Source organism: Ammospiza caudacuta, chromosome 2 (genome assembly GCF_027887145.1).
Source record: "Ammospiza caudacuta isolate bAmmCau1 chromosome 2, bAmmCau1.pri, whole genome shotgun sequence".
Lineage (NCBI taxonomy): Eukaryota > Metazoa > Chordata > Aves > Passeriformes > Passerellidae > Ammospiza > Ammospiza caudacuta.
The window spans coordinates 97,777,583-97,800,901 of NC_080594.1; the positions used below are offsets into that span (position 1 = coordinate 97,777,583).

General features: G+C 36.8%; 1 protein-coding gene across 1 annotated transcript in view; it reads right to left on the reverse strand.

Annotated features, from left to right (window-relative positions):
- The window catches only part of PRKX (protein kinase cAMP-dependent X-linked catalytic subunit), a 57,795-nt gene that overhangs the window by 19,286 nt on the left and 15,190 nt on the right, over positions 1-23,319 (reverse strand). Inside the window, exons 2-3 of the mRNA XM_058824766.1 lie at positions 10,247-10,415; positions 5,914-6,177 (exon numbers count right to left, since the gene is read on the reverse strand). Coding sequence (XP_058680749.1) covers positions 5,914-6,177; positions 10,247-10,415 — 433 coding nt within the window. The remainder of the gene's footprint in view (positions 1-5,913; positions 6,178-10,246; positions 10,416-23,319) is intronic.

Below are 23,319 nucleotides of genomic sequence, written 5' to 3' on the forward strand. Positions count from 1 at the left end.
TGTATTTTTAGTTATTTTAAATATTTACAAGGTGTAGTCAAGCAAGTATGAGATAAGTAGGCAATACTTTTTGATCTATTTTTAAGTCATTTTTAATTGTAGCTTTCTATGGTAAGGTCAAAATAAAACTCTTATATTGCTAACTAACTGAAGCTCAAGTTCTATAGAGAAAAGAAAAACTGAAGCTAAGCAATTATGTTTACAAAGACCAAATTACAATTGAAAATAAGAATATTCTGATGTAATTTCTTCCAGAAATGTGAACTTTTCATTGTAAAAATATCCATGTAGAATTTTCTTGGCTTCACTCCCTTGACTTAGGTTTAAATATACTTGAGAGAAAAAGGTCCTCTCATTTGAATAAATTACCCATCCCTGGCAAGTCAGAAGATAAAACTTTGAAAATGTGCTCACCTATTCAAGAGAAATTGAAATCCCAGCACAGAATAAGAAAGAAAACTGTACCAGATTTTAAAAGGAGCTCTAGTAAAATATGACAAAGACTATAATCACAAATGGTCACCACATGATTTCTAACTTGCACCAAAAAATTCTGAGTGTTTGTGAGAGGAAGAATTTCCTCCAATCAAACTGGTAACATGCTCCTGAACAAATGCATTAAGATGAACAGCAATCACCCTTAGAAGTAATACTAATTCAATTTCTTTTTTCTGAGAATGCAAGGAAGATGATTGTTCCACCCTACTCTGTGCTGATGCAGCCTCACCTTGAGCCTGCGTGCAGTTTTGGGCACCACAATGTAAAAAAGATTTTAAGCTACCAGACAGTGTCCCAAGGAGGGCAATGCAGATGGTGAAGGGTCTGGAGAAGCCTTATGAGGAGGGGCTGAGGGCACTTGGTCTGTTCAGACTGGAGGAGACTGAGGGGAGACCTCATTGTGGTCTTCAACATCCCCACAAGGGGAAGCAGAGGAGCAGGCACTGATCTCTTCACTCTTGTGCCCAGTGAGAGGACTCAAAGAAACATAAGGAAGCTGAGTCAGGGGAGGCTCAGTTTGGACATCAGGAAAAGGTTTTTCACCCAGAGGGTGGCTGAGCACTGCAGCAGGCTCTCCAGGGAAGTGATCACAGCACCAGGCCTAAGAAAGTTCAAAAAGTGATTGGAAAATGCTCTCAGGCACAGGGTGGGACTCCTGGGGATGTCCTAGGCCAGGCCAGGAGTTGGATTTGAGGATTCTGATGGGTCCCTTCCAACTCAGCATATTCTATGACTCCTTGCAATATTTTAAAGGGAGCTTTTGTTTCTGGGTTTTTTTTTTCAGTTGGTTGGTTTTTTTAAGCCTTGAACATTTGATTCATAAAATTAAGATAAAGGAAGGGAAGCTGTACAGTCAGTTAAAGCTTTAGCTGAAGAATTATAACTTGAATTTCTTTAAGTTTCAGTTTACTAAGGCAAAAGCCAAAATTATTCCAGCTAAACTGTCAGAAGTGTTAGGCACATTTTGCATCCAATGCACTTCAAGGTTCTTGAAATGACATTTTTAAGTGTAAATAATACATTTTTATCATGAATTTATCCAAAAAATATGAACTCTCATTTTCCAAATCAAGGATACTGAATTTTTACATACAGTGCTGCTTTACACTACTGCCATCTAGCAGCTACCTAGATCAGGACTATGGAATTAAGACTAACATCTTTTAAAACAAAGTACTTCTCCCTCTCCCAAATTTAAAAAGCTGTATCTGTCATGTGACTTAATCACACTGATTTAGGCAAATGCCGAAATGAAATCAGCTGACTGCAAATAAATTAGCTGACAGTTTTACCATGTTTTTATTCAACCAAGAGGAAAATTGTGAATGTAACTTGCCAATGCAATTTGAAGTTTCCTAGCTGCACTAGGAAATAAAATTTATTACTACCACATTAACTACTTCCTTAATTTCAATCAAGAAATGTATGTTTACTAATTACACAAAAACTTGGAACTCGTGTTCTTTTTTAAGATATGCATTTGTGCCGTAAGATCGCGACTTGTGTTTCCTCTTTTGTTGGCCATGAAACATACTATTTAGTATTTTGGAAAACACATCAAGTAGATGCTACAAAAAGATAATATGTTAAATTATTTTTTTAATCATTACTGTTTTATGGCTACTGCATATTTATCTGAAGTTCCAGATAACTTATTTGAAGATAAATTACAATGAAAAAGGTAAGAATAGACTGTTCCCTTCAAATGGCTACAAAATATTCACTCTTCTGAATTTTCAAGATAAAAGCTGAAATACAAGAAAGTGGTAATTCATAAGCTTGAATATGTAATTTTAAAACATGAAATATAGAATCTACTCTGGTTAAAAAGGTAAGCTACATAATAATTTTGTGAAACTGCTGAAGGGTACTGTGTGAAGAAGTTCAGTCTCAATGGTTAATGTGTTTCAGCATTCTACACCATTCAGCATCCATCTGTGTACCTGAAAGCTTTTTGCATATGAGATTTGTTTTGGTATTCTGGCAGTTTCTCTATAATTATATTTAACAAAGATTGTTTTGCAGCCAACAAATATTTATTCTGCAAGACATTCTTGCTTGCTTCCACAGTGACAGAAGATACACTTTGCAAACTAGACTTACTATGTCTTACATAGCCTTTCTCTCTTTAGTCCACTGTGTGGAACAGTCATGAGGCACATCCAGCCCATGCAACAATGCAGAACTGCCCCCAATATGTTTAAGATTAATCACTTCAACTTTCTAGAAAGACTCATGGGTAAATTTCTTTTTTAGGAATGTAAACTGAATAAACTCAAATTAACAGTGAATAACATTCCAGAAAAAAGAAAAAAGATCACTCAAGTCTTATTTTTACCTGTCTTATTTAAATCTGTCCATAAAAAACCCCATAAAATTCCATGCAGATTAGCCTTGTGCTTCTCTGAAAGAACATGGGAATTAAACGCCAACCCTCCAAAAATTCCCAAAAAACACTAAACACCCAAATGAAAAAAAAAAACAAAACCAAAAACCAGACAAAAAAAAAGGAAATCAGAACAGAAAAACATTTCAATAAAAGTACTATACCCAAAAAGTGGTATATGCATTTCAGAAAGAGAAAGGGCTACAGTTGTAAAGTTCAAAGGAAATTCTTTTTACAGCCTTCAGGTAACAGTAATTTATAAAAACCCCCTCCCCAACTTCCTTCCTGACATTGCCCTTTTTTAGAAGTAGTGGCACATCTATTTTATATGAATGTACTTACAAGAAACTGAAAAGGTTATTAAGTCTTCAGTTAAGCAACATCAAGGTGGAAAAGAGAAGAAATAAACAGCAGCTGAGGCAAAGACACACTGTTTTGGAGAAAAATTCAGAGTTTTTAAACATACACTATGAGTGAAAAGGGAGGAACAAGGATAAACAGAAGGACATACCAACAAGGAACAGAAGGAGCAAAGAAAACCTCCTCTGTCTCTCTAAAAAAAAACATTAAGAGTCTAGCCCTTCAGAAATTGTAGTAACAAGAAGGTACAGGTGCAGGCTGCTTTCCACAGTGGGAACGTGAGCTATGAGCCAAACCTTCTTTCTGAAGAGCAGCTTAACTCTAGAGGGACATGGTGAAAATTTCATCCCTTTACACACAGCAGTGTGTAAGAAAGGAAAACGTCTACAGAAAAACCCCAATTAAGCAGCTACAGAATCATTTGGTGAAGTATTATGTATCTGGAATGTGAGATCGTATCCCAAGTCTTCTGCAGACCATGTTTTCATTTATGTAAAGTGTCCTCTTTCTAGGGATGTCTCTGCTGATCCTGAGAGCAGGTTACCTCACAATGTTTAAAGAACACAAATACTTCAGGTCTTCTTCTTGCCATTCATGTATGCTGTGTATATGCTCACATCTATACACTCACTGACACCCATACACATAAGATTCATTAGTACAGATATCTGCCATGCATAAAAATGACAACATCTCCTATAATTTTGATCAAATAGGCTATGCCATAAAGAAAAGCACCTACTGGAGGGCACTAGTGAATAAAGGGTTTATAACTGTATATTTTTACAGTGACAAAACCAACATTGTGAAAATGACTTCAGCTAGTGGGGAGAATACCATGTAGTTTCAAAAAAAAAAAAAAACCAAAACCCAATAACACAAAAAAATTAACCAGATTTGCATAGGTGCAACATGTGCAGTCTTTGCCACCTGCGCTCTAACTGATAATGTTTTTGCTTATTTCAATTTTATGTTCTGCACTCATGTTACCTGTTGTACATTTGAAGGAAGATCAGCTATGAATACAAAACTACTATACTCTTCTATGATTCAACAAAAACTGATCAACTCCACTGCCCCCAAGCAATATGGAGAACACAAACCCAATTAAAACCAGTAGCAATAATCAAGTTTGATATCCTAAAATATATTTGAACAAATTTACTCCTAGAGATTCATCTACCAGGTTGAAAAATATACTCTGATATGAACCTTATTTAATGAAGGGTTACTTCTCTTGTGCCTTAAACCCACAGAAGCACAAAACAAGAATTACCACCAGGCGGCAGTATATACATATAAAGAGCAAGTTGTGAGTACTTGTATGAAAATGTCTTATAAAGAGATTCTACTACTTTCTTACATGGAATATGTTAGCTCTTCCTGCAAAAAGTTTTTTTGCTTTAAAAACAAAGTATTAAAATGAAAGGCCAGAATTTGTAGGCCTTTTTACTTGCCCAGTGAAAACTTATTAATATACTCCTAATAAAAATCTATGGTATTAAAACAGATTTTCAGACCTTAAAGGTTAATAGAACTTTTGATTCTATTTTGAGATATCATTGCTCTCATCTGACTTTTACTTCATAATGGATGCATTAAGCAGCTTCTTGTTACTGATAAGTAAAACCTTACAAAAGGAAGGCCTTGTAAAATCATGGCTCAGGCCTGTAACTTTGGTTCAAACTAGAAAAGGACTGTGGGAAGGAGACTCAGCTGAATTAGGGGTAGAAAAACAAGTTATGTAACCATGGTGTGTTCACATCATGGTGTATGGCGGCTGAATTATGTTTGCTATGATTTAAAAGTATGTAGCTGCTAAAGCAGCATCAAACAGGTTGATGAGTGAAGAGGATGAGCACCCATGTAGCACCTAACTCAGCACCGTGCTGCCTCAATCTGAACAATCAAATAGAGTCTCCCTCAAGAGATGACTCAAAGGCATAACATCAAGCCTTGTCACACCACTCTTCTGATACAACAGGCTGGTTTTTACCTCCCTTTTCTTGAATCCCAATGCTTTTGTTTACTTTTAAAAGCATGTATTATGGTCTTGAAAGAGTAGTCCAAACAGAGAGAACAGAGAAATCACTGGAGGGGAGCCTCTGCATCACCAAAACTCACATATGTAACTAAAGCTAACAGTAATACAGAAGCTAGATTTAAATAAATCAGTGCTGCTGAAGCTGGCCTTATGGTTTCTGTCTAGGCTTTCACAGTTTCATTTTTGCCACAGGCTAGTGAAAACACTGTATCTAGTTTTAAAATCACTCTTCAAAAATCTCTAAAAGGAAACTAGAAGGAAACCTGAGTTATAAAACATATTCAGTATGTATGGAGGATTAATTTGTGTATCTTCGTATTGGTTCATATTATTTTCCTTAACTCCCTTTTTCCAACATGACTGCTGAAAACTTAAATATACAAAACCAGCCATATAAAAATATTTTCCTGTCATTGCTTATGTGTGATATTGCTCCTGGTGATACCTAAGGGATAATACTGCTTTCCATTCAGCCATTTAAAGATTATCATTTCCCTCATATTAAGGGATTTGATACGTGTGAACCACATGGAGTGTTAAATCAAATGCTGAGCACCTGAAATCAAACATTTTTTCTAACTGTTTAGCATGCAAAATGTAATTACCAGAACAAAACTCGACCTACCTGTCCACCAGTTTTTTTGCAAATCCGAAGTCAGTAAGCTTGATATGTCCTTCTTTGTCTAGTAATATATTTTCAGGTTTTAAGTCTCTGTAAACTATTTCTTTGGAGTGCAGGTATTCTATTGCACAAATAATTTCCGTCGAGTAAAACAGTCCTGTGCTGTTGTTGAAACGCCCCATGTTGCGCAGGTAACTAAAAAGTTCTCCTCCTGGCACATATTCCATTAGCATATATAAAAAACGTTCATCGTGGTTGGTCCAAAATCTGTAACAAAAGTATTGTTTTAGTGAATAAAGAAATTATGTCTTTGATTTGCTTTACGAGTAAATGTCTGTAAAATGGCCTCTGCTACCTCAACTGTGTACATAACTAATTTCTGATTCCTTGTCTGCAAACATTAAAACCTCCAAGAATCCAGCAGGATTATGTAATACACTTGAGTAACGACCTTAAACTACACTACAAAACCAGATAGCTGAGGGTAAGTACAGCACAGGAAAAACTCTAATTGATAGATTCTGTTTCATCATGCCAAACAGGTCTCTTCAAAGCACCAAATAACTGACCCGATATAAAGACCAGATATTTTTTACACACCTCGCATTTTATATTATCAAGCATTACCAAAGTGATGGGGGTAAGCAGAATCTGCTTTTGTAAAGACTTTCATGACAATATGTTCAAAACCAGACATCAAAGAGTTCTCCTCCTGTCCTATGCCTTCCTCCCTGGAGATACACAATCCCAACTAAAGCATCAGATGACAACCCTTGATCTTTCACAATAACAAAAATGATAGCAGAACAAGATTCATTTCTGTACCTCAGAATTAATCCAAGGATAGGTACCTTCCATTCCTCAGACTACAACCTTTAATTTAAGAGCTATTTCTGGGGTAGCCAGAGAAACATAAAGAACAGGTATAGAGGAAAGAAAATAGTTATATGTGGCTTTAAAATGTTTCATTACAGAATATAGGAATCTTCTCTTCTACATTGCCCTAAATTATCTTTTATTTCATCTATCTACATTAAACAAGTCACCTTACCCCTAAATGTAGCTCAACAGTTAAGAAGAAAACAAATAGGTGGTAACATCTTGAAGAACACTGCCATTTAAAACAAAGAACTATCCCTAATTCCATAATAAAAGATAGAGAACACTGTATCCTTACCTACTTATTGGTACAGTGATACAAGAACAGAAGCTACCTCAGCCTCTAGTCAGTGCTTCTGCAGTACCACAAGTACCTCATGGTTAATCAGGGCACAGAGCCTCAGGAAAGGTGAGCAGGAACTGAGCTCCACAACACATGAATGACTTTTAGTCCAGAAGATTTTATTTTTCACAGTAGCACTGAGGCAACCAAGGAAACAAGACAGACTAACAGACATGAGCTACTGCTCTTTGATTCCCTCAGTGAAGGAGAAAGCAGAGCCCAAGTTTGTCTTCTGCTTTTATGGAACTTCTTCCCTATCACAGTCATCAACATCATTAATTGGCTATTGATGATGTTCACAGCATCTTTATAGACTACACAAAAACACTCTGAAAATGTATTTTACGCAATTAGGCAAAGCTATACCTACAATAAACAATGAAAGAAGAGCAGAAATGGGTGAAAAAAGCAAAACACCTATATATAGTAGAGGAAGAGCAAAATCTGACAATACAGAGGGGAAAAAATGGAACTTCTGCATCATTAGGCACAGAATTTTTTACAAGAATTAATTTATTAAAAAGCTGACTCTTAGATGTTTGTCTATCCACAGAAAAATGGACACATTATTTGGTATACATGAAAAAGAGCAAAATTAAGAATTTCTGTACTTGCAATTCAGACTGCTTTAAATGGTAATGTAATACTAAAAGAAAAAAAAATCACAGAAGCTGTGATTAGAATAACATGTGGTGTCATTAACTCTACAATTCAGCTTGCTACATAAACTTGAGATGCCACTGTGAAATCCTACAGACTAACAACCTGCTTCAGCTTATACAGCTACAAGACACAGTTGATTTTTATTAATTCTTCCTCTCTTCAAAAACATGTCAACATTACATCTCACTAAGAAGACTTGCACCACAGTGAATATGACACATTACTCAATTGTCAGTAAAGATTGCCTAGGAATCTCCAGTGATCAGTTGTTGCAGAAGCACTTAGGAAGTGTTTAGAAAAAAATTGTTTAAAAAATACATAGATAAATAACGCCAGTGTCTACAGAAAAACTGTACCTCACTATATTTAGAATAGGTATTTGTCAAAAGTAACAGGTAAAGGAAAAAAAACCCCATTCTTTACATATAGGAAAACTTATGGAATTTCCAAACACCAGCATACAATTATGTGCAGCATTACTTTATAATTTTTCATCATAAAATCCTGAAATACTATGCTGCACTGACACCAAAGGAAAATGCTATCTGTGTTAAAGATGGTGAAGCTAACTGAAAAGATAAAAACCAGACCATGTAGATCACATACTTTAAAGGCATTAAAGCTGAACTATATAGTTTTTCCCCGTTTTTGTTAAACACTTACAGTAAAATAATAACAGATAAAAAACCAAACAAATTGGGCAGGAGGTGGCTGAAAAAATCTTTTAGTCACACAAAAAGCTGCAGAAAGTGTTATTTGTCATACCATCTAGTGATAATCATTCACAAACGTTTGTTTAACCTAAAGCACATAAGTATCTTTGTGACTTAAATTTTAACTACCTCACTTCAGCTATGTTGCTTGGAGTCTCCTCTGACAAGGGAAAAAGACATCACATGGACAATTATATGAACATAGCTGCTGATGCAACATACCATTGGACATGTCAACAGAAAAAGCAGGGCTCTAGAAGACATGAAAGATGTTTTCTTTGCATACAAAGAGAACTATTTGAATTGTGTCCTTTGGCAACTTGAAAAATCTGATATTTTGTAAATAAGGTGTGAATGAAATCCAGGAAAACTCCCCTAGTTTGGATTTTTAATCACTTCTGTATGAACATGAATCCTCCCTGTCTCTGACATGTCACCCAAATTTCTCTACTCCCACTGTTCCTGACACACAGACCTACTGGGATGGGGTTTGTCTGGGAATTTGTTCGTTGTGTTAGGTAGGGTTTTCCTTTCAAGAAATTCAAGATGTACACAGATACATATACAAAATCCTGTTCCCCCCATTCCATCCATACTTCAACCAGTCTAACCAGATGTACTCAGCTTCTCCATCTTGCTTTCTTCCATGAATCTCAATCTCTACATATTCTAGAACTTGTCTTACTGATACTATGCCACATACAGGATTTCTGAACACTAGCTGGAAACTAACAGCATCATGATGCTGGGAAAGCCAACACCACACCAGGGAAAAAGCCTCCTCCTGCAGGGCTCATTCCATCTTCTGAATGATGACCATGCTGTTCCCTTCTTCTTCTTCTCCCTCTGATACTTGCCTAACCCTGGCAGGAAGCTGCACTCCCTGCAGCTAGATTAACTAATGCTAATTTTGTCTAATTCTATGTAAAACTGATTAAGGCAGGTAAATGAAAACAAATCTTAGTTAATAGCCGGCCATGTATCCGTGCATGAGAAACCATAAATGGAAATTAACCTGCAATTACCAGAGGTTTAGTAATGCCATTAATAGATACAGACTCAGATACACAAGAAGCACTGTGGTGCTGTGAACAGCAAAGTATGAGAAAAGTTCTCCATTTAACAATGGGACCACTGGGATCATTAGAGTTACCTCAATTCCACTAAAAAAGAAGTATTCTTCATGAACTGAAATGCTTCTCAATAGGTTCCATCACTTAACTTCAAATACAGGAAAGTCCAAGAAATGCTGCAGTTATTTAAACTCATTAAAAATAAAGTTTGCAGAAGTTCATTTAAGTTTTTAAAAACTTGCTATTAAGTCTGGGAATATCTTTAGCTATTTACCAATATCTACAGCACATACACGTAGAAATACTTTCATCACAATTCTAACATCAAGAATCATTCTAGAAGTTATTTTGATGAGCCAAAGCTAACAATTCTTCATTAGTATTTTCCTCTCACTTTCAAAAATGTCTCTTTAGCAGTGCGAAGATAAGAGAGAAAACACCTTATAATAAATTGTTTCAATGTTTAAATAATGCCTCTTTATTTTAAATTCTTGATTCTTCTAAAATATGTATTTCATTCCAAAGTCCATTTTAATCTAGATTACATATGAGAAATTAAATACTCTGTGTCATTAAAGTACCTAAGAACTTGCAATGAGATTCTGGAGTACTTTAACTTCACTTCCTGTATGAGTGAAATGAATTAAAAAAATAAAACAACTTACAATCTGATCAAAAAAGGGTGGTTGACTTCTTTCAAGACAGACTTTTCATTGTGCACATGTTGCTCTTGCTTCAGTCGAATGACATCAGGAATGCTCATTACTTTCAGTGCAAAGTAACGCTTGGCCATTTTCTCCTTCACCAGGTGAACACGTCCAAAGGTACCTGTGCCTGAAAAGTTGGAGAAGAAACATCAACTTAGCATAAAAAGGGAAAAAGAACAAAGATAATTTGCTAAATTAAAACCTACAAGAACTGCAGTTATTCAGGTGCGGAGATTATAAGATTATAAACTTAAATGTGCACAAAGAGGCAAAGCGATTCAGTAGGACAAGGAAGTGATGGGAAAAAATACATAATATTTGCTGATCCTTCTAAAAATTAATACATTTTTAAAAATCTGCTTATAGTGCTCAGTGCTATATCACTTGGAAACAGCAGCTGTCTGGCACCCCTTTTATTTTTTTAAAGTAATGTACTCCTTTTTGAACTCAGTCTAAAAAATAAAGAAGGAAAATAAAAACGTAGTGAATTTTAAATAAAGCATTAGGCATTTCTCTATTCAACAGTCATTAAAGTTCCTTTTAAGTGCATTGCACTCAAGACAATCATATAACTGAACTGAGTATCTCTTAGTTTGAAATCAAAGTTAAAACTGGCACATTTAGCCAGACTGCTATTTGTTGCGCAGCAGTTTTACACATTTGAAGACCAACACAAATTTCAGCTCATTAGGTGATTGCTTACTGTTTTTCTGCTCATTAAACAATGACACAAAGGTTCCATTACAACAGTGCACCTGATCTTTTGAATCCCATTCTCAGACAGCAATATGTACCACTATAAAGGACACCTGGCATTAAAACCAAGCACCTAACTTGTGAAAGGTCCCTCTCTCCAGAAAAGTCAAAAGCTTAATACTTCAGCTCACTATCATCCCCTTACTTGCACACACCCTTGGAAAGGCAGCACACAGACCTGCTGCAGTATTATTAACTGGTTTGTTACTTGATTTCAGATTGTGTTGATCAGTTATGACCAATTTATAGTAAAGACAATTTCCTAAGATGTGCAATAGGTACAGGGAAAGGAGTGCGTACGTGAAAGGAAATACATTTTTGAGAGATAGGTAGGAGCAAGAAACCAACAAATGAACTTCTAAAATTGCATTACTGGGGAGATGAGAAAAAATAAGGGAATTTTCGCCTCTGCTAGCTTCAATTTATGCTTGAAGTATTTGTTTTCTGTATGTGGATTCTCAGCTAAAATATTTTGTTATTTAACAGTTTTTCTTTCCAATCACTTAAAATGTTGTTTAAGACAGCATTTACTAAAAACCACTAAAAACTACTAACTCCAGCAATCCAGTTTTATGGAATTTGCAGCTCCACTACCAATACAGATTTCAAAGCCAGTTTTCAAGATAAAAGTTCTCACTACACAAACACATCAAGCATTACCATTGTCCAAGCACAAAAGATTCTATCAAAGAAGTTTTACATTCCCACCTGTCCTGAATTACAGTTCTTTAACCATGAAAACTACATCTCAGAAAAAGCCTGCTTTTATAGCAAAGTAAACCATCAGGTTACCCTGGAAAATTTATCATGCAATGAAATCCTTTAACAATGTACTCATATTACATGACTGTATCTGCAAACAACTTTATTTGCTCAGGGACAGGCTTCTGCAGTAAAAAAATCCCAAACAAATAACATAAACCCAACAAACACCAAAAATGGCCCAAAAGTTTCCAAACAGACACATCTGTTCAAACTACTTGAAATACGGATTACTTACATTTACACTGCATATCATTACAGACAAAAAAAAAAAAAAGAAAATTAACTCAGTTATTTCTGAATTAGGAGCTGAAATTTAAATTCTGAGTAAAAACATTGTGAAAAATAATGATAGTCATATGGCACACTAAAACTAGAAACCATCTTTGATTTTTGAGACTTCCAAATGTGGACTCAGGGAAATTAACAATACTAACCCCCCATAAGCAAATGTGGTTTTACATGCATTTTGATACTTGTACAAACAAAGTGCTTCCACAGACATATCCAACATGAAAGTCAAAAGTGAACACATATCTAATTGTTCCTAGATCTCTAGTGATTACATGCTTGAGGACTTGTTCTACTTGTTTAAGAAATTTTTATTTTAGAATGCTTTACTTTTCCTTATGCTAATAATTTCTCTTTACAAACCACTGGTCAAAAATAACAACAATAATAACAGAAATCCCAAGTTCCACCTAATTTCAGAGAAGAACCTGTCAGAGTTAGTAATAGTTCTACTTAGCAATAGTTCTGACTTTGGAAACACTTTCTCTGTAAAAACACCTCTGCCAGGAACAGCAAAGCCTGGCAGGCTATTCCAGAATAGTGGCAAGGCCTAATCTACAAAGCCTCTGGGAAAACCAGACGACCACACAGACAGGTGAGAACACAGAACCTCCCTAACCAGTTTTATTGCTGAACTGATCCCAGGCAGGCTATTTTAAACATCTTGAGCACACTTGCCAGCAACTATGAAAATCAAGACCATACAGACCGAGAAGCCATCTAACACTTGTTTTGAGACATGTCTTCTCAAAATATGCATTTTCTCCCCATCAAGTCTTCTCAGAAAATCCATTAAGCCTGCATTAGCTGGCAGTACCCACACACTCACCACTCTTCCATGAGACTAATTGCTATGCTTTTTTCTTGTTTTGTTTTATGCTTAGCCAGTCTTCAAATAACCAGGTAAAATTTGCATAAATTACTGCAATTAAAAATCTCACTTCAAACCTGCTCATACTTTTTAGCCATTTCTGCTAACATTCTTTAGGTGTTCCTTCTTGCAATTGATAGGGAAGGTAGGAGGCTGCAACAAGATGTTATTGTGGTTGTTTAGCATAGGCAAGTATATCTGTTCTATAAGAACAGGTTGTTGTGTTGTGAGTAGATGGAAATTCTGCCCCTCAGATTCATAAAAAGAAAACTAAAAACCTGAAGCAGTAAGTGGCACTGAGCAAGACAAAGGCCCAGTTCCATAAATTTGAGGGAAGATTTTTGGCAGCAAAAAGGCAGTGTTATTAGTCTTCCATCAAAGCCCCACTCCAGGTGAGAAGACACCTAAATCATGGAACAATTTCTGTTAATCCCTATGAAAGAACTGTTCAACATTTTCCCCTGATCACCTCAGAGTTCATCTGTGTGAACCAAATGAAGTTGACCTCTTGTGACAGATAAGTAAATATTCCTTATATTTACCTTAAAATGGAAATATTCTACACTTGTCTGTAAGAATTAAGGGAAGCAGTGTTCACAGATTTGCACTTTAGTCTACTCATGTTTATTTCATATTTAGTTCAAACCAAGAGAACTCGAGGGACATGGTACCATTCTGGATTAGCCCTGGGATCTACCTAATACTATCCTGCTGAAGGAAGAGCAATGCTTCATACACTTCCTACACATATACCCCTATCTGTCTGTTTAATTTAGTGCATGTTACCAGAGTTTCAGAGCAAAACAAAGCACCTACATGATAAGATCATACCACAAGAAAACAGCTGTTCTTACCAAGTCTGAAGGCAGAGTTGCAGTTTATTTGCACAGGCCCCTTCTCCCTGCTAAGGCATATGGTAAGTGAAGGTCTCTGGCCACCAGTAACAACAGCAAGAATGGTGCCTGTGCTGTTAGCAACAAAATTCAGGATTTTCAGGACTAAATGGGCAAACAGAATAAAATATGCAAAATGCTAAACACTAATCCAGTATAATCTGTTTACAACAGAAACAAAATTCTTGGATCCCATTGCAAATTTTATGTGTTTGCAGAGCTTGAAGGAATACCTGCAATCTTCTCCACTAGGTAACCTTCTCATGTTAAACACAAAGAGATGAGGCCAAAATCTGCAGAGGACCAACTTGGGCTATGTATCAAAGACAAGTAGGGTATTTTCAGTCTTACAAAACAAGCTGGATTCGCTAATACCATTCAAAAACACCATGGCCAGTTTCCATTTTGTTCTCTTTGAAGCCTGGCAGAAAAGAATAAAGAATGTGGGAACATTTCTGATGCAATTTCAGATACTTTTGATGCTAGGTAAAACAATTCTACAACTTTTGATCCGCTAAAACAATTTAGTGAGTAGTCATGAAGTGACTATTTTGCTATTGATGTAGATGACTAATTTAATGCTTAGATTGCCTCTTTACTTGCTCCCATTAATCAGACCCAGCTGTTTTAATCCCCAGCTCTTTCTTAAAACCAAGTTTGCCTTGCTCAGATAGATACCATCTGTTTTAATGAGGAATAAACTAGGTCATGTGAGCTCTGTGACCCTGGGGGCTGCTTTCTGAGTCCCAGAAGGGTTGGCCCTGACTTCAACAGATGCCTACAAAAATCATCAGATGCATTCACTTTTATTTACAGTTAGAAGAAACATTTCCTACTATGACACAATTGTTTCAAGAAAATGAAGTGTTGCAGTTTGCTCTGGATTCCTACTCAGGACAAATTTCGGTAGCGCGGCCCGCTCACAAATTGTTCGAACAAGATGTTCAATTTACTTTAAAATTGAGAAGTGCTCTAAGTAGGAGACCTTTACAAAAGGCTCTGACTGTCTTTACAGATGCATCCGGGAGGTCCCACAAGTCCGTTATGACTTGGAAGGATGCTCAAACCCAGCAGTGGGAGACAGACATTGCTGAGGTGGAAGGTTCACCTCAGGTTGCTGAATTGGCTGCGGTTGTTAGGGCCTTTGAAAGGTTCTCAGAACCATTTCATCTGATTACAGACTCTGCATACGTGGCAGGAGTAGTATTCAGGGCAGATCAAGCAATACTGCAAGAAGTGTCTAACATCGCACTTTTCGAATTGCTCTCAAAACTGGTAAAGTTAGTCACTCACCGAGAGCAACCTTTTTATGTGATGCATGTCAGGTCACACATTGACTTGCCAGGGTTTATCGCTGAAGGCAACAGAAGGGCAGATGCTCTTGCTGCACCTGCAGTGATGGCCACTCTCCCAAATGTTTTTGAACAGGCAAAAATCAGCCACCAGCTTTTCCACCAAAATGCACCTGGCCTGGTTCGTCAGTTTAACATCACTCAAGAACAGGCCAAAGCGATTGTGGCCACATGCCCAAATTGCCAACAACATGCACTCCCTACAGTGAGTACGGGAGCAAACCCAAGGGGACTGAACAGTTGTGAACTGTGGCAAACAGACGTAACACACATACAGTCTTTTGGACGGCAGAAATATGTTCACGTTAGTGTAGATACCTTTTCTGGAGCGGTCTATGCTTCTGCTCACACAGGAGAATCATCTATCAATGCTATTAAGCACCTCTTATAGGCTTTTTCTTTCATGGGTATCCCCAAGGAGCTGAAAACTGATAATGGGCCTGCTTATAAATCCAAGGAATTTGGGAGCTTCCTGCAGCAATGGGGAGTAGAGCACAAAACTGGCATCCCCTACTCCACTACAGGTCAAGCCATTGTAGAAAGAACTCACCGTGCTATTAAAAGGGTCCTGGACCAGCAACAACAGGTTCTGAAGGTAGAACCTCCCCACATCCGGTTATCCAAGGCGCTATTCACAATCAATTTTCTGAATTGTTCTTTTGACAGCCTGAACCCACCCATCCTATGCCACTTTGGGGGGAGCAGTCATAGGTTGATGAAAGAAAAACCTCCAGTTTTAGTAAAGGACCCTGAGACTTGGAAAATGGTGGGACCTTACAAATTGGTTACTTGGGGACATGGATACGCCTGTGTGTCCACCCCCTCTGGTTTAAGGTGGGTTCCTTCCAAATGGGTAAAGCCCTATGTTCCCAAGGTCTCAGAAATCTACAAGAAGCACCCCAGGTTGCTCATGCTGCCTGGAGAAGAAAATGCCGTACGCGTTCTCTGGAGGAAATTCCATTTAAGCCTCCTATCTGGAATAGTTTGTAATATATGTTTGTCTCAAGTTCTTGTACCAGTTTAGATCCCACGGTTCGTGTGTAGCCTCGAGACACCCTGAGACTGAGCCTGCTTCTCGTCCTACTCGTGATCATCCCACCTGCGATCTCCTGCATAGTCCCTCAGCCCAAACCACATATGGACTACCTTGACAAAGGCTCTCGGACATCAACAGAGATACTGACAACTGGCTGAATGGACTGTTCAAAGGCTGGGGACTCTCGGGCTGGTTGGGATCTATTCTGAAAACTGTGGTTTTAGTGCTGTTTATTTTAGTTATAGTTATTGTAGTTTTTAGCATTGTTTTTTCACTAATCAAACACATGGTTCTCAAGTTAATTTCAAGCTCATCCCCCCCTCCTGAGGTCTACCATTTGGAAGCCCTCAGTGCTCCAATGGATGACCTGGAAGCCTCTGTGGAAAACACTGACCCTCCTGTAAAGAAGAACCGATTTACCAACCATGGTTTGGCAAGCATTCTGCACCACAAACACAGTCCTCTTCTTTTTAAACAAAACTAGGGGGAAAAGGTATAGGCACACCTGGGAGGTGACCTGGAAGTCTAACATGGGACATTACAGCACACCGCAACATGACACATTAGTCTTTACTAATAGTCACAACACAACAGACTTTATTCTGTTAAATATCAGACATTAAGTGATATGTATCAGATTGCAAACTAAATACTAAATATCAAATATTGTCTGCCATTTAATCACTGTCTTATTTTGTGATTTAACTTCAACAGACTAGACTAGGAAATGGGGGTTGTCAGCTCTTGACAAAAAAGTGGAAAAGTGGCACAGCAAAGGAAAACCAGCCTGCCCAAACAGACTGGTAATCAGAAGATTAACACTTGGGAGAATGATTTAGGGAAACCACAAGGCACAGGCAACTGTGGGCTTCTACAACAAAAGATGTGGCTGGCAAATGAATAGGACAACTCAAAATGAGGACCATGATGATTTTGGACATCAAAGTAGTGAAGTTTAGATTTTCATTCATGTGTCAACCCATTACCCAATGTCACTGAAAATGCCAAATACAGTGTCTTCACTGTTCTGCAAGCCAGCTGTGGATTGTTCACTGTAAATCTTAGATCACTGCTTTTATAGATCTTTATTACTTTAGAGGGTTCAGATTTAACATTGAAAAACAGTGAAAATCAGAGAAATAACAAGTTAGAGGAGGTTTTATAGGATGCCTTTTTTTTGCCTAGAACTGGGCATCTCATACTGCTGAATCAACAAAAGAAATATCTGATCACAATTTTTGTAAAGTTTTTGTATCCTTCAACACACTGAAATCAGAAAGAGTCTGATTAAGACCTTAACAGCACAGAAAACAGAGATGCATGTGTATGTTCACCATGGGCAGCCCTGCCAGATGAGCTTGCTTTGATGCTTCTCATTCATTTGTTGTGCTGTGATTCCATTTCCACCAAGCACCCCTTCAAGAAAGAAAATGACTTTCTATTTAGCAATAACGTGAGAGAGTGCACAGCAAGAACTATGCCCATCACATTCCAGGCAAGATCATTGGATTACCTGTTCCACAAATTTTATTGGCACTGGCATACCACTGGTTTTCTCTTTTGTTTTGCATGATAGCCATACCTGTTATCAAATCAATTGAAAGCTCAGTATCATTAATTCTTTACCCCACCTCAGTTGAACTTAAAAAGAAAATAGCAATGCATGTTCAAAGTACAGCCTAGCTTCTGACTCAAAGGGGATGCTGCAAAAAATTTCCAAAGATCCCAAAGCCCTGGCAATTTTTAGGTTCTTTCTTACTTGGTATACTGTAACAACACACCACTAAAACTACATTTAACTGCCTGGAATTCAGCTTAGTCTCTTTTCAGTTTCATGCAAGATTCACACAAGTATGCCAGAGAATACCAAGAAGTTGTGTCAACAACTCTTGTTGTTTACCCACTCATTTAAATCCGACTGAACTACAATCCTTAAGAACTAAGGACATGGGAATCACCAAGCTAATTAACACCCATCAGTCAAGTTTCCTGTTTTTCCACATAGTTCAGAGACATTTCTGATTTCCAGAAAGTGCCAATCAACTGAACATCAATGATGCAAGTTCCTCTATAATGTCAGGTTTTTGATTTTTTTTATTCACAAATTATTGTCTCTCTACAAAAATACTGTAAACATCAGGGTGCCCTGCCCTTAAGCAAAACACTCAGAATTCTTGAAAGTTTCTTCAGTCTCTTCATTCTTTCTTTTCTAATTTATTTTGAAATACTAGGGACCAATGAAACCAGAAAGTAACCAGAGTGCTGATTATGATAGCCATAAATCCCCTCAATTTCTAAGCAGCTTTTAGAACACTGATTCTAAATGCATTTCCCTTCTCAAAACTTTTAATATCCACAATCTTCAGAACAATTCTAATAAAATTAGTATTTCCCTACTTGGTTCTTCAATGGTATTTTTACAGCTCTTTCTATAGTCTTCCAAAACCTGCAATTCATGACAATGACCAAGAAAAAAGAACATTGATAAAAAGAAGATGAACACGTGAGTGGATGATAAAGCTTTTCTTTCATAGTGAAACTAGGACATTGCAAAATCATTATTTCTCCTACTTTAACCTATTTAAATATTACACTTGAAGTACAGATAGATCACAACTTCAAAACTGGGTTTTTTATAAAAACTGCTGAAATAGAAACCTTTAATGATGAAATCCTTTTTCATCTAGAAAATAAGTTTTATACTATTTCCTCAACTAAATAAAGGAGGCATATTCAAACAGCTTATTTTAAATTATACCAAACACTTGCTAGAAGTGAAGCATATCAATCTGTATTAATATAATTTTTAAAAACTTGCTCTACCATGTTTTAAAAGACAAGTATATTTAAGCTAAGAATCATGCACCTGTCTAGCTAGTAACACTTGCCAAGCCAAACACTGATACTCAGAGAATCATTATATTCTCTCTTCCATCTGATGAGAATTTCAGGTAATTAAAGCATTATCAAAAAGTGTCACATTTTAATGGCTGGAGAAAAATCTGTAAATCGGAAATTATACAAGAAGAAAAGATCTTTTCTGGATTTTAAAAAGTTGTAGCATTCAAATCCTATTCATAGAATTGATTCTTTCAGGTAGGGAGAGGTTAAAACAAGCATATGAACTACTTCTCGGAATGTAAATATTAAAGGGAAGAATTTTTAACCTATTGGTTTTTTTCCAAATAATTTCTCAAACAACAAAAGCCAGGCAGGCAAATCCCACACCTAGCCTCCTGTACATTGACTGATGCTTAAAATTCCCATCAAGTTTTGAGTAATTCAGGACTCTGGCTAAACAAATGTGTTCAAAGTGAATCTTTTCCAGTGGTGTTAATTATCTTTAAGTGTTTAAACCCACTATGAAACAGTTTCCTTAAAATGAAAACTAACACAAACAGACATTTAGCACTAAAGTTACTCCACTTAATTCAAGTGTGTTACACTTCCAGTTACCACAAACAAAATTAGATACAAAATAACCCAGACTCCAGCAAAGAAGGAAAATCAACAAGAGGAGTGAAGAACAACACCAGGTATCATAAAACCCCAAATATTAGTCTACAAGATTTGTCTTGATTGTTTAATAGAAGTAATAAAAAATGTTATGACAGATACATTTTCCAATACAATTCAAAGTAATGAATCCTGATCTTTCTTCAGATCCTCTTTGATTTTGTGTCTGTGAACAGATGTGAGTTGTGATACACAGCTCTGGCTTCTTGAGCTGGGATTAGAAGTACACCCAGTATTTTGAACTGGATGTCCCAGAACCAGTCTAAGCCAAAAGGCTTCTCATTTTCTGCAAGGATGAATAACTTGCAGTTTACCTCTGTAGTACATAAAGAATCAATTCAAGCAAATAATTAACACACCATTTTACATGTGTTCTGTTCAGTTAATGAGAAGTGTTTCCCAGTATTTTTCCCCTTCCAAAAAAGGTAAGTAAGAAAAAAAAAAAAAAAACTGAACAGGGACAGCTCATATTGGAAAAAAAAAAAATAAAAAAAGCTCAGTTTCTAAGTTTTATCCTCATAATCAAATTTTTACCCACAAGGAGAGTAAAGCTCTCTCTCATAATTTATCAGCAGTTCTACCTTCATCTTCAATTTCCCTGGTGACAGGAAGTGTTTACAGAACTGTTTTAGCTGGTTTACTCAAAATTCAGCATAAAGAAATTTAGTTTGTTTTGAACAAAAAAAAAATTAAAATCTGCAAAACAAAATAAAACATCCAAACCTGAATAAATTGCCATGTCATAGCAATAACAAGTTTCAGCAGAATAAAATCCTTTTCAGGTACTTTAACTAAAAGAAGCAGCCAATAAGGTCTTCTAAATTTAAAACAGAACCTCTGGAGGAGATACACAACTGTTCAGGTACTTGAAATATTGTTCCAACATATTTTGCTCTCTCAGATGCAACAGCTGAACTTATGAGGTTGCATATATGACCACCAAAGAATTATACACATCACCACTGTAAGCTTACAATTACCCCCAAAGAAAAAAGAAAACCTTAAAATAAAAGTGGCCAGCCAAACAAGTACAAAACACGGCTCAAAACTCACATTTACATCCCAGAAAAATAAATAAAAAATAAAATTTTGATGACTAAGAAGCAAATGTAACAATGTAATGTTAACCAATATTAACTAATGTAATAATCCATACAGGATTTAGAAGCATTTTGTTCCAAAGAAGTTCATGTTACATAGAGTCTGATAAAAATCAAATCCATGCAAGAGCACAGATAGAAACTTTAGCAACTCCCTCTGAACTTGGTAAGTCTAAATAGGGGTATTTGGTATATGATTAAAACCTTTCTTTTCAACCCAGAAATATTTGTATCTACCTACTTGTATGATTTTTACACAATCATCGTCTTTTGGTTTGTCCTGAAACTCAGCTTTTCCTAAACAGTTACTTGCGGCAAGTCAGTCCCATGTTAATGCAAAGAAAGCATGAGCTTAATACCCTTGATAGTGTCCTTTTAAAAAGCAAACAATAGAGTCTTGTGAAGTACAAAGGTTTATTATTGCTGACCCAAGGTAATAAAAGCCACATTGTTTGTACTTGACCGATTTCCTCCTTCACCAGTGCTGGACAGAAGCTTTTGAGGGACTAGTTCCTCTTAGAATACATTCCTTTCAATTACATTTCACTTCCATCTTCACCAAAAGCAGCGCTAAACCAGATACAAATCAAGAGGAGGGATTCCACACAGTGCACAAAAACTGTATTTTTAAACACTTTTCAAACAGATTGTCTATTTATTACTTAGCATGTCCTACAATGATTGTAAAGTACAAGACTGGAATTAGGTTGAAGAGCTTCTGCTTGAAGACAAGTAAGGCATTTAAGACCTAAAGTCCTGCACTCAGGACATTTTATTTCTCTCGTGTGTTTCAGGAAATGAGTAAACAGACAACTAATAGAATAGTGTTCCAGGATTCCTATCCCCTGCTATTATCTGTGTTACCACACAGAAGGCCCTAATCCAGAAACATACAGACACAATTGAGAAAGCTGGAAAGGCCAGGTTGAAAACCTGATACAGTAATATTAAGAAAGCAAAATGAAATCAAAGTTCAGCCGTGGTCAACAACTATTTTTCAATACTTTTTTCCAATCAAACTTTTCACTTTCATTTTTAAATTTAAAACTGATGTAGAGCTAATTCAGGATAAGCAAAAACAAAACAAACAAAACCTCTGGACATTCCCACAGAAGACAAAGCCTGACCATTGAGTAGTAGTTAAAGACCTCAATTAATCAGAAAGCTCAGTCTTCATATTATATCTTAAAACCTTAGGACTGGTATTTTTGAAAACTGGAGTAAAACTTCCACTTTCAAAGACAGATTACCACAAAGCACCATGTAACTCATACCATATTCTTCATGGTTGCACATTAAAATACACAGTAAGCATATGTTTTGAAAGAAATACCATTATTCCGGGCCTGTTCCAATTTATGGTAGAAACTTATAAAAACTCTTTGCACAATACAAAAAAAATTAAAGTTGCAAAGTTGCAGGCTATGAGTATGCAAGCTGTTATTGCATATATATGCAACCCAAACAAAAGGTGAGAGACACATTTTCTCCCATCTTTTAGGCAAAGAATCAACAGTCTCTGCACTCAGAGCTGGAATGTCTTCACTTATTACACAGCTTAACTTTGGACCAGCCAAGTGGAATTCCCTGCAATTTAACAGAAGAGGAAAAAGGCACTTCTGTATTCAATAGATTGGTTTTACACACTCAGTTTATGAACACAGAAGTACCTATTTCCCCCTGCTGACTCGACACACATAGGTTTGTTAGTTGTTTACAATGCATAAGTCTACATTCAGACAGAAGAGACCACCTCAAAGTTACATGGCCTGATAAGTGCATGACACTTATGGCACAGAAACTACTTAAACAGAATATGCTAATCTGTGTAAGGAAGTATGCAAATTTGCAAGACTTGAAAAAGAATTGCTGACAACTCAATGAATTCTTCAGGCTCCATGTCATGAAATCTGCACCAAATGATATCACAATGTACAGCACAGGTCGCAGTTGAGAGGGCCACAGAGCACCACCACAGAATTTCAGAAGGCTCCAACCCATACAAAGTAACACCACACCACTACAGAAGACTTCAGGAACCTGCCCTTCTTGTTCTTCAGCCCAACCTTTTATACCCCTCATATTCATGCATTGCACCTGTGTGCCCTCTGTTCCCTTCCATGACTGGTCAGTGCACCTGGGCCCTTCATGTCTCTTTGCTTCCAATGTTTGCAAGGCTCATTGCTGTCAGTGCTGCTCACCTGCTTTTCACAGCTGTAGCCCATTGGGGATGAGGCTCACCTGCAGCCCCACCCCAAATTACCACAAACTGTGTGCCTACAAAATGATACCTATACTTCCTTATAATCTTCAGTACTATTACCTAACTTACTGACCCAGTGTCACAAATGTGGTATTCACAATGTCAGTTCATTCACCTGGCATTTTTTTCCAAAATATTTATATAGTTTAACATTGCACACAGGAAAGGATACCTTGTATACAAATAATCAT